Below are 12,665 nucleotides of genomic sequence, written 5' to 3' on the forward strand. Positions count from 1 at the left end.
GCTAGGCATGCAAGGGGCTCTCTGAGAGACCCCAGCCTGCCTCCTGGCCTGGCTCAGAAGGTCACAAAGCCCCCTCCACTCTGACTCGGAAATCAGTGCCCCTTGCAGAACTGCCCTTCCAGACACTTGCACTTTAGCAGGCAGTGAGCATCTCCTCTGTGCGTTGAGCCCCTCCTCTCCCATCTCACACTCCTCAGCAGACTGCCCCAGATGTGCCCTTCCCTCCACATCTTGCCTGTGCCCTTCCCACTGGCAATGATGCTCTCTGCTGAGGCAGATTTGACTTTCCTATCTTCTGAGTGTCCCTTTCACATGGCCCATACCTTCTGATAACATATAGAGAAGAAAATGGGTCAAAGTCATCTGTTGAGAATATAAGCATATTCTAGGCAAGGGGTCGGGAAACTTTTTGGCTAGGAGAGCCATGAACACCACATATTTTAGAATATAATTCCATGAGAGCCATACAACAACCTGGGTACCTTATGCATTATCCAATAAAAATTTGGTGTTGTCCCGGAGGACAGCTGTAATTGGCTCCAGCCACCCACAACCATGAACATGAGCAGTAGGAAATGAATGGATTGTAATACATGAGAATGTTTTATATTTTTAACATTATTATTTTTATTAAAGATTTGTCTGTGAGCCATATGCAGCCTCACGAGCCATAGGTTCCCGACCCCTGTTCTAGGCTGATCAAGGAGGAATTGGGGAGTTTCCCCTATCCCAGCACCCAAGATTGTGACATTGTATCCCTTTTCCTTAAGGGAGAGTGAGCAAGCCTTTCTGCTTAAAAATATAAGCAGCTGCTCCTCTAAGGGTATTCACTGGACCACCTGTTTCTAATACCTGGGAGTGGGGACTGTCACAAAGGCAGACTCTTAAGGCCCCCCTCCCTAGGAATAGTAACCATGGAAAGGCACCTCTCAGGTCTCTATGGTGGGAACATACTTTTCTGAACTACAACATTCTGTTCATGGGGCCACAGTTTTCGTGGCTGCTTCTAGCAGTGACTGAGCTTGGCAGGGATATCAGGGAAAAACTGTTCCTGCAAGGTGGGGAAATACCCTGTTGGATGACTCTGGCTGGAGGACTCCCCATCCACTTTGCCTAATTTTCCTGGAACTACATGTGATCTAAGACCTTTCCGTCCAACCCTCCCGGGCTCCCTCTCTCATTCACAAGGGTCAGACCCGCGTGCTTGTCTGATGGCTCCCTCTTCGTCTCCTGGCTTCCCTTTCATTTTCCCTTACACGCACTTCTTTCGATTAACCTCTTGCATCTCTAGTCCTGTCTTGGCATCTGCTTTTCACAGGACATGGGTGAATCCACCAGGTCATAGAGAGCCTTTGTGCAAATCAGAAAGAGCTTCCCCACCCCACCGCACTTGACCACATGTCCCCACAGACACTATGCTTGGCAAGAAGATGGAAGTGAAGTTGAGAGTGGCCCTTCCTTGGGGTGGACCAGGCCCACACCAGACTGTATAACTCGGTGAGCCAAGAGTGGGCTGGATTTTAGTTCATACTCAGCCTGTTGATCAATAATAACCTGTTATAATTATATCCCATGTTTGGATTTTTACACCAACAGAAGAGGGGTTTCTGGGTGTGAGACCCAGGGATTTGTATTATATTTTCACAGGCTTTGCAGTAATTCTACTGCAGATTAATGTTTGAGAAGACTGGGTAACTGGAAAAGTCAATGTTGATTGTCCCAGGCAGGAAGGGGGTGAAAGTTTTTATGCAAAAGTGTGTTTCTTTCCTGCTTCTCAAATCATTTGCTATCACCTCAGGCTCCCATTAAGAACAAAGATGGTAAAATTGACATTCTCAGCAACCACACTTGAGAGAGAGATTACAGACTTTGCAATAAGGGCACATTTCTGACTCATTGTGAAGCTCAAGGAGCGAGGAGGCTATTTTAGGTTATTATCACATTTCCCTTTGGTCACTGCCACTCTGGTGGTCTCTTGCATTATGACTTTCCTAGTGCAGGAGGCTCACCCTTTATAAGCTGTCAGCAAATCATCAGCTGTCTGCTTCTTTAAAGGGAGATAATAAACTTCCGGGCCAGCAGGAGGCCAAGGACCTCCCTGTAGCTTTATCTCCCAAGGCCCTCTAGAGTTACCCACTCCACGACACCAGCTTTGTTGAAAAGCCTGGCTCCCAGCGAGGCAGAGACTATGTCCTGGCTGAAGCTGTCTGTCCGGGAAACCGATGGGAAATAGTTTCCTCATGTAAACTAAGCATTATTGGCCACTCAGAGCCATAAAGGACAAGGCTAAAAGAGCGCTTTCCACATGCACAGTCTGTTACTTCCAACCTGTGTGGCGAACGGCAAGGAACATACAACGGGAAAGAAAAAGTGGTCTGGAAATGCAAATAACATGACACAAAAGATAAATGTGCCCAATTCGATGACACTGACCTCAAACAGGAGAACTGAGGTCACTTCCCTTTGAAAAAGTCAGATTGTTTGGCCACATTCTTTCCCCCTTACTTGGAGGTTGTGGCCCAAACCCGTCAACGCTGGCGGAGGAACAAAAAGAACTGGCATGTTCAAATAAAAAAGTCTATTTTATCTCAAACAGAAATGGGTTGTGTGAATATGTTAAGTTTCAAGGTTAAATATATGTTTTCGAGTTAATGAGAAAAGGCTTCCATATGCAGAGCTGGTAAAGCAGTGCCAGTTTTAACGAGAGAGAAGCACATTAAATAAGGGCAGAAGCACCTTTCTTAGGTCCGGATGAAATAGTGTTTTCCTCAAGTGAGTATGCATGCCTTCTTTTTTATTTTTGGCTAGAAAGATGTTTATTTGGAGTTTTAACAAATGGAATACTGGAAATAACGTAAATGTTCAAAATAATGCATTTGTGAACTAAATGATAGAACATTCATGCAATGAAGCATTTCTTAAGAAGTCATTAGAAAAAGTGTCACTAAACCATTTCTATTGGCATGCGAAAATTTTAAGATACACAATTAAATGAAAGGGACAAATTACCAAAAAGTATACTTAAAAGTATGGTGTTTTAAATAAAGGCAGTGTGTAGGTGTAAAAATGGTTACATACCAAACAAACAATAGCAAAAGGTGATACTAATAACAATAATAACAACAATTAATAGCAATAGCTACATTTTTTTTCTACAAAAAGCTCCCAAACAAACAAAACCCATGCTGATTATTATCTCCATTATGCAGGTGGTAAAGCCAGCCTTAGTCTGGTAAAGTAAACAGATCAAGAGTAATGGAGCCCATCAACTGTGGAGCAGCTGTTACATCCAGATTGCTGAGCCTCCAAAGTACAACTTTTTATTATTCTATAAACTCATCAATATTTTAACAGTGGACATCTTTGGAAGCTGACTGATGTTTATTTTCTTTATTTGGTTTCTTAGGGTTGCCTAATTTTCTTTGGCAGAAACATTATTATTTCTGAAGAATAAATGTTTTAATAATTTTTATTTTTCAACAATTAAAGTTGATGTACAATATTAGTTTCATGTGTACACCCCAGTGATCAGACATTTATATAACTTATGACGTGATCAGTCCAATGTCTAGTGCTCATTTGACACTGTACATTGTGATTATAATATTAGTGACTAGATTCCTTATGCTGTCATTTTATATTTTATTTTATTTTTTTCTTTTCCAAGTGAGAGGAAGGTAGATAGAGAGACAGATTCCTGCATGCACCCCGACCAGGGTCCACCCAGCATCCCTGTCTAGTGTTGATGTTCCACCCATCTGGGGCCATGCTCACAACTGAACTATTTTTAGTGCCTGAGGCAGAGGCTCCATGGAGCCATCCTCCACGTGGAGCCAATGTGCATGAATCAGTCAAGCCATGGCTGTGGGAGGGGAAGAGAGAGAGATAAAAAGGGGTGGGTGACAGGTGGAAGAACAGATGGTTGCTTCTCCTGTGTGCCATGACTGGGAATCAAACCCAGGACATCCACATGCCCAGTCAATGCTCTACCACTGAGCCAGGGAAAACCTATGCTGTCATTTTAGATAATGGGTGATTTTTTTTCATTGTGCTTTTCTGTGTTTTCCATGTTTTCAGAATGGATCATAGAGTAATTTCCTAATTTGAATAAGGCACTATTAAAATAATGTAAAAAGTAACCCAAAGGTGGAGAGTAGGAATGCATATCTCAGGGCATTAAAGAGGAAGTTGGTGCTGCTCTGGCCCGAGAAAGAAGGTCATTCCAGAGCTTGCACTTCCTCAAAAAGGAGGACGGACGCCTGTCAGCAGCTCCGAAATGGCCTTTTCCTTGCGGAAATGGAAAGCGATAGGCCAGATCTTTCTTGTTATCACCACAAAATGTGAGAGGTGAAACATACAGCTGAGGAGAGGACTTATCTCTTTCCTGAACTAAAGGAAGGAAGTCTTCTGAGACAGTATGTTTGGAAGAGGAAGATAAAGGGTTATATATATTTTTTGCCTCAATGAGAGGGCAGCAGAAAGAATGGCCGAGCCTTGGTTTTCACATGTTTTGCTGCCATGGCCTTGAGACTTATCACAAGGAAACGCCCGACTGTCCACGGGGTCCTCTAAGACTCCTCCGATCTCAGGCGGGTGCCCTGCCACATCTGCACGTAGCGCCGTGTGACGGCAGGCGAGGTTAGGAATCATGTTTGCCTGCTTACATTTGAGAAGTTAGCCACTGCTTAAAAAGGCCTCGGAGAAAGGGTGTCATTTTATCTGTCTTTCATTATCAGAAGTCTACTTTGACAGTGATTCACTCACTCATTCATTCATTCATTCATACAAAAAACCTTTATTAAGTATCTTCTTAGTGTCATATGCTTTGCCTAGTACTGTCACCTCTATCAATGTATATATTAGAGTCTCTACTATATTTTTGTAAAGAAGGATTTTTTTACCTCCACAGACAGCTAAGGAGGCTGAGGCACAGGCATAAAATAACTTGCCTAAACCAGTAATGATGGAATTAGACTCAAATCTAAAAGTTGGTAGCAGGCTCGGAGTTCCTTTGCTCTCCTGGCTGTGATCTGCCATTTGTTATGTTGAACACGCTGACTTTTGTTCCTGTACCTTGGACAAAGCCTTTTCTTGTCTATGATGTGTCTGATTAATAACTTAGCATCAGATTAGTTTTTGTGGGTTAGAAAGAGAAAAGTAAGTAGAACAGTTATTTTTATCATATCAGAATGTCTATAAGAACGGGTTGTGATACGACTGCATTTGACACTAAAAAAGTTCTTGAAATTGGACATCCGGGCCAATTGCTTAATTCTGATCTAATGAACTCTTAGAAACACATTGTGCCAACATGCTGGGTAAAACCGAGAGGAGAACAGTGAACAGAGAGGGGCCAGGATATCCTAAACCCTGAACCTTGACCTTTCCAGGTAAGCCCATTACCCAGGCATGGACTGGGAAGGCTGAAGGGGCTACCCACTGAAAGAGAAATTAAAAAGAAATGAAAGGATACTAACTATCCCCCTCTCCTTCTCTCTCTGGCGAATTTGGTGCCAGCGGTCCTGAAGGTGAACTTGTTCGATCACTTAAAATATAATCATCAAATATTGGATTCCTCATACACAAAATGGAGATAAAAAATGTCTAACTCAAAAAGATATTTTTTAAAGAATTAAATCTGGTTATATAGAACAAAGACCTCTCTAGTAACTAATACCAGCACTGTTGAGTAAATGGAAGCTGTTTAATCACTAGTTACAAAAAGAAACTGGAGACAACATCCTGCACACAATATGGACTCAACTATTTAGAAGTCATCTGGAATTAAAGACCAGGAAAATAAGCCAAAATATTTATATGTGACAAATGCAAGTTGCTATTTTTCCCCCTTTCTTTGTACTTTTCAAGCTGTATACAATTTGCTTATGTTATTTTAAGCAGAGAAAACCCAACAAAGCCCTGGCCGGTTGGCTCAGCGGTAGAGCATCGGCCTAGTGTGCGGAGGACCCGGGTTCGATTCCTGGCCAGGGCACACAGGAGAAGCACCCATCTGCTTCTCCACCCCTCCGCCGTGCTTTCCTCTCTGTCTCTCTCTTCCCCTCCCGCAGCCAAGGCTCCATTGGAGCAAAGATGGCCCGGGCGCTGGGGATGGCTCTGTGGCCTCTGCCTCAGGCGCTAGAGTGGCTCTGGTCGCAACATGGTGATGCCCAGGATGGGCAGAGCACCGCCCCCTGGTGGGCAGAGCGTCGCCCCTGGTGGGCGTACCGGGTGGATCCTGGTCGGGCGCATGCGAGATCTGTCTGACTGTCTCTCCCTGCTTCCAGCTTCAGAAAAATGAAAAGAAAAAAAAAAAAAAAAAAAAAAAAGAAAACCCAACAAAGCTAAAAGAACTAATCTCTTCCCTTAAGTGTGCACTTGAGATGGTTTCATTACATTTTAGAAGATGAGAAACAAATGGCAAAACATTTGATTTCTTACTCTCCAAACAAACAAAAAAAAAGGATCTCACATAATTTGCATGTCATAGCAAGGACGAAGTCACTATTTGAAAGCAAAGATCTATAATTAGGATAGAAGTTAAATTTTGGCTAGCAAATGCTATGCTTGAGCACAGGAGTCTAACTGTTGACTCAGACTTGGCTAATAGTTTTCCTTAGAGTGGAAACTTGTCCTTATAGAGTTTGCTATTCTAGCTTAAAATTTAAATTTTTAGAAGCTTGAATGATGATTTTGGTTGCCAAGCAGTCTTTGAGTTAGTGTCGTAAAACTGCTTCTCACAGTAAATTGTACTGAGGGTCATAAGAATCCAGCATTCTTATTTCCTCTCTGTAGTCAGTTACCTTTCTTTGTAAAAATAGATAGCCTTCAACTGTCCCTTTGCTGAACTGAAAAGGAATTCTCTTAAAGGCAGAGCTCTAACTGGAGGAAAGGAGATCTCTTTAGAAAGCTTGAGAGGGCAAGGGAGATTTTTCTACACAAAGACAGAAGTGTGACTTTCTAGAAAAAGATGCTGACATTCTCCTTTCATCGGGTTTCCTTCCTCTCAATTTTCTGTTAAATGGGACATTGATAAGTAAGTATCCGAGTCCTAGAAAAGGGGTTGCCACTTACCCAAGCAGTCTGGGCCCCAGTGGCCCGGACAGCATTGAGGCTGGAGGTAGTCCGTCCTACAGATGTGGCGGCATCCAGGGAGAGACAGCGAGTGTGATCTGATCTCAAAGGTGTACCTTGAAGGGTAAAGAGAGATATTACCCATAATCAGAGCAATGCGTTCACTCTGGGCAGTGAGATTGCCTTTTTAAAAATCTTCACAGTTGCTTATATTAAAAAATATATATACATCAAACACTTTTTACTTTCTCGGTAGAAAAATGTGTAGCCGTGATTTATCTTTAATTGTAAGAAGTGGATGGAAAAAAATTAGGGCACAATGAAAATAGGGGTGAAATATCTAAACTGATGTTAGAAGGGGAGTTAGTGGATGAAAATAATGATGCTAGGTTCTAAGCATATGCTAGAAGTGGACTTCAGATTTGTCACTGGGTGTCCTAGCAGCCAATACAAGAAGAGAAAGATCATGAATTATGTGGTTACAGGACCTGTGTGTTTAGAGTAGAATGGGGTGGGATATAACCAAGTGCCAACCTTGGTAGTAAAAAAAAAAGTAACCAGTACAAAGCTCTCACTGAAGTCGCTGTCTGATTTTAACCTTGAACCCTAAGTCTTTCTGATATACTTTCTAAAAGAATCTAGCCTCAAATGTGCACCCACTTTGATAATTGAGTGGTCAACTATATGCTTGCTAATTCTAGACCAGTTAATGATGGGAAACTTCTATTAAATATGATGATTTGGGTTTAGAATATAGTGTAGTCACATTAAGCAAACACAAATTTAAAATGGTGTGATATAACAGTGTTAAGATTTCATTTTATGCAAAGCAAGAAATCATACTAATTTTTTGTCCATGAATACAAAATGAAACTCATTCAGTACTGCTTAATTTTTTAAATCAGTAGACTAAGTGGATAAAAATAATTGCGTTTGCACTTGAGCTGCATGGCTGCATCCATTAGCCGGGGAGCAGAATTTTGCAAGGATTAGCCTTGAATCAGGAGAGAATTTCAGAATTTCAGCACTCGCATAAAATGCAACAAAGCTGTAATTCATTTATCTCCCTTCTTTGGATTCTAATTCGTATCAGGGTCCATAGCTAGTTAGTAATATGACTGTCAGACCCAAGACTTTTTAACATGTTCTTGTCTAGACCCCTTTTCACATGAAACAAAACCAAGATTTTCAAACTAAAAGAAGAATGTTTATGTGCAACGTAATATGTGCAATTTTGTATTAAAATGTGAATCAATAACAATACATTATTTTTAAACTCAAAGTCCTAGCTGTGAGTTGCTTAAGTTTGGGCTCAATGTAAGCTTGGAGAAAGAGAAAATCATGGAAATGCTTTGTAGTTTCTGAGATGGAGGATTTCTATTTTGATTCACAATCCCTTGGGTTTCAAGACTCGAGAACAACTATTTTATCACAATGAGTACCTGCAGTCGCGAACCCCCATGGAGCCATTGGTAACCTTGGTGTAACCATCTGGGCACTTAATCCCAAAGTTGAGTGAGCATGATTTGCACTCAGTCCTAATGACAAGCAGAGACTTTTGATCACATCTTTTTGTCTGTGAAAACATAAAAAAAGAAAAATCAGGTTCCATTATCAGAGCCTTGCTTGGTCAATCTTCTCCTTCAACTTTATGTCAATGAAAAGGCAAGGATGGCAATGAGGTTGATTAGTAACTGCTGGCAGGCCCATTTTATCTGGAAAGAGTGTTGGGATCAACAAGTAATGTCTGGCATGGCTGTGCAAGGGCTGCTTATACCACTTGTTTGCCATCCCTGATCTAAAGTCTGGAGTCCAGCAAGGTAAGGTAACCTCACTTCTCCAAATGGGGAATCTGAACTATATTGCAGAGTACTCTTTTCAAATGAGAAATTGTTAAGGCAGGTCATTCAAGGTCAATAGGTCATAGATCGACCGGTCTCAAGGATATCCATTCAGAGTTAATTCCATAGGAATAGGCTAGTCTGGATGCTAAATGCCATGGAGCAAACAGTTCCTACTCGAGAGATGTTTGTATTCTTTTGATTACAATCTAGCTAGAATGTAAGCTCCATGAAGGTGGTGATATTTCTCTATTTTGTTGTTTGCTGCTTGGTCTGAAGCACCTGGAACAGTGTCTGGCACACAGCAGTGCTCAATAAATATTTTTGATTGAATGAATGAGTTGTAGAAGGTCAGACAGGCACACAAAAACAACAAGTGACATCAAGCAGCAGGGAACTGTTACAATGAATGATGCAGAGGTACTTTGATCTTGCCTTCAGGATCCCTCATTGCCCATGATGCTGGTACTGATCCTCCCAGGTGAATTTCCTCACATTTTTCAAATTTCTTTTATTTTCCCATCAAACTTAAAAAGAAGCAGATTTGTACAATGAAGAGAAACTGATCTTGGGAGTCAAAAGACCTAAGCATGGGATCAAGCTCAGTATCTTCCTTAGAGTACAGTCTGGCATGAATTCCTTACTCTTTGCCATCATCTATAAAGGGGATATATTGACAACCAGTCTCGAGGATACTGAGAACTTTGTGATGTAACACGTGCCAATTGCCTGGCCCAGTATTGGAATATCATAGGCAATAATTGCTAATTTCCCAACCCTTCTGTATTCCCATCTCTGTGTTTTGCTTGTAGCCTCTCCTGATAAGAATATTGTCTCCCCTCCCTTTGGGTCCCAGACCTCAAAGCCTTCAAGGCCCTGTGTAACATCACCACGTACACAAAACCACACTCATCTCTCTTCCTTTTCTCAGTGGTTGGCCAGTAGAGCACCTTTGTTGTCTTCGCTCTTTATTTAAAATCCACCACTCTCACTCTTTTTTTTTCTTTTTGGTCATTCCATGGGCCCAGCACTAGGTTAGGGGTCATGGGAACATTATAACTACTTCTAAGTTTACTGAGATTTGTCAAAGCTGTACAAGAAGAAACCTGGCATTTACAGGGCAGTTCACAGTTACACTACTTCCAAAGACACTATCGTAACTGTTCTAGAACACTCTAAAGATAACTAGAGCCAGTATCATCACCCCTGTTTTAGAGAGAAGCAAACTGAGGTGCACAGAGTTTCAGGGACCTGCCCAAGCCACACTGTAAGTTAGAGGTCTTCTGATTCCTTGACCGGCCATTTCTTTTCCCGGTGCACTGTGCAGTGGTGGATGGAAAAACAAAATCTCTGTTTTTCCTGGCAACTTTCATCTGACGGTCACTCTGAACCAAAATAACACTGGAATGGTTTTACAGAAAGTAACAAAAACTACCCTTAGATATAGTTTTAATTAATCCCCTTTAATGGTCATAACACAGCTGTATTTTGTAAGGCAGAATTTTCTTTTTTTTTTTTTTTTGTATTTTTCTGAAGCTGGAAACGGGGAGAGACAGTCAGACAGACTCCCGCATGCGCCCAACTGGGATCCACCTGGCACGCCCACCAGGGGCGACGCTCTGCCCACCAGGGGGGCCGCTCTGCTGCGACCAGAGCCACTCCAGCGCCTGGGGCAGAGGTCAAGGAGCCATCCCCAGCGCCCAGGCCATCCTTGCTCCAATGGAGCCTCGCTGTGGGAGGGGAAGAGAGAGACAGAGAGGAAGGAGAGGGGGAGGGGTGGAGAAGCAAATGGGCGCTTCTCCCATGTGCCCTGGCCGGGAATCGAACCCGGGTCCCCCGCACGCCAGGCTGACGCTCTACTGCTGAGCCAACCGGCCAGGGCCAAGGCAGAATTTCCTTTACATTTGGGTTTCCCATGTGGGTAAGTACACTGGTGACATTATTTTGTCTTTTCTTTCTTAGTAGGTCAGGGTTAATGTTCTCTTTTCAAAAATCATTTGACCATCAAATTATCCTTTTCCAATGGAATGGCTCATTGCCCTTCTTGAAAAGTAGACTTAGCTGTAAGCAGCAGCCAACATCTGCTTCGTTCACTAAAGCAATCACTCACTATGATGACAGGGATGGTGATGATGAGGATGATAATTACTGCTGTTTGTGGAGCACGTCAGGGGAGAAACTGAAGCTCCAAGAGACTATGTAACTTGCTCATGGTTGAACAGCTAGTTAGCTGAGGAGCAGCAGTCAATGATCCTCAGAATTATTTGTTAAACAAATAAAATCACAGTTTAAACTCATCCCTACCTAACCTCAGAGTGAGTAACCATTGTGTTATTTTTCAATGTTTCTGTAAAAAATATTATTAGACTATACAGCCCACTGAAATTAAATTGGTGTTGATCATTTGCCTGGCAAAGAGGCAGAATCACATTTAAGTTTTACTATTAATAGAGCACAAATCATACCTTGTGAAATGCATTTTAAATAAATCACTCAGATTGACCCCCCCCCCCCAGCTGGCCTTGTTGCAGATCTGACACTGAACTTGCTCTCTGATGACAATTCATGTGAAGCTTGCTTGAAATACTGTTGTGCTGGTGTAAAAGTATCCTGGGACCTTTTATGGAAACTTGGGAAGGTAGAGAGTGAATACCTAATGCATTTTGTAATACTGTATTTCTCAGCCAGATGTCACCCCACCTGGAATTCCCCAGAACATCTTTCCACAGCCATTGTTATGATCTACATTCAGAATGGTGCAATGGGAGGTGATGAGACTATTAAAACAAACAAGCAAAAAAACCCCAGGATACCATAATCCACAATGGAACAGGGACTGTTAGCACTAAAATCGAGATTCCCAACGATGACGTTTTAGCATTGAAATAGCACACCGGGTTAGCACACCTTCAGAAAGATGGTGTGTCACCACTAGGAGCCTATTTTCCACCAGCTGTTCCATTATTTTATGAAGCCCCAGCATTACTCTCTATCCTGACAACATAGGAAAGCAAAAAAGTTTTGAACATATTCTGAAAATTAAATGAAAAAACAAAACAAAACCAAACCAACCAACCCTGAAGTCTCATCTTACCTGTTCAGTAGCATCCGGTGGGGAGCAGAAATTTTGTACCACCAATCCAAGAAGAAAAAGTATTAAATTTTGTAGCATAGTGAGAAAATATTCGCTCCTTCTCTGTACCAGAACTCTTTACCTATTTAAACTTCGTCGGATAAACTGCCAGTGAGTTCTTTCTCATTTCAGTGTCTGTTTTTAAATCCTTCTTTCTCCTTTCCCTGGATTGAACTAGATGATATGTGAGACCAGCCTCTAGACAGGAAAAATGGCAAATCCAGGGGTCGTGGGGACATTGGCCACTCTCGACTGTATATAGGTCCTGGCTAAATGACAGGATATCCTGAAGGGGCTGGGCAGAGACACGATCTGGAATTTTTGTGCGTTGTGAAACTCCCAAGAACAAGCTCCCGCCTCCCCCTGCTCTGGCACATATTAAAACGGGTATGCTACTGCTCTGCCCATGCTGCCTCTGGTCCTGCCTGCTCCTGGACCCAGAGGCCCACCCACTTTTCCACAAGCACACCGTGGAAAATGGCAGGCCTTTGGCCTCATTCCAAGCATGCTGTCTGGCAGTATCTGTGGGAGTGCCCATAAATGGGCTCAGTCTCCTGGAGGGATTGTTGCTGAAGCTCGGGTCCTTGACTTTGAAGGCTAGTGGTGGCCTCACCTGGTAT

At 42.4% G+C, this 12,665-nt stretch overlaps 1 protein-coding gene across 1 annotated transcript in view; it reads right to left on the reverse strand.

Annotated features, from left to right (window-relative positions):
• The window catches only part of STAB2 (stabilin 2), a 170,115-nt gene extending 157,837 nt beyond the window's left edge, over nucleotides 1-12,278 (reverse strand). The window contains exons 1-3 of the mRNA XM_066356444.1: nucleotides 12,007-12,278; nucleotides 8,514-8,647; nucleotides 7,072-7,187 (exon numbers count right to left, since the gene is read on the reverse strand). Coding sequence (XP_066212541.1) covers nucleotides 7,072-7,187; nucleotides 8,514-8,647; nucleotides 12,007-12,084 — 328 coding nt within the window. The 5' untranslated portion in view covers nucleotides 12,085-12,278. The remainder of the gene's footprint in view (nucleotides 1-7,071; nucleotides 7,188-8,513; nucleotides 8,648-12,006) is intronic.
• Between the last annotated feature and the right edge of the window lie 387 nt (nucleotides 12,279-12,665).

The sequence above is a fragment of the Saccopteryx leptura genome, chromosome 1 (assembly GCF_036850995.1).
Source record: "Saccopteryx leptura isolate mSacLep1 chromosome 1, mSacLep1_pri_phased_curated, whole genome shotgun sequence".
In the NCBI taxonomy this organism is placed as follows: domain Eukaryota; kingdom Metazoa; phylum Chordata; class Mammalia; order Chiroptera; family Emballonuridae; genus Saccopteryx; species Saccopteryx leptura.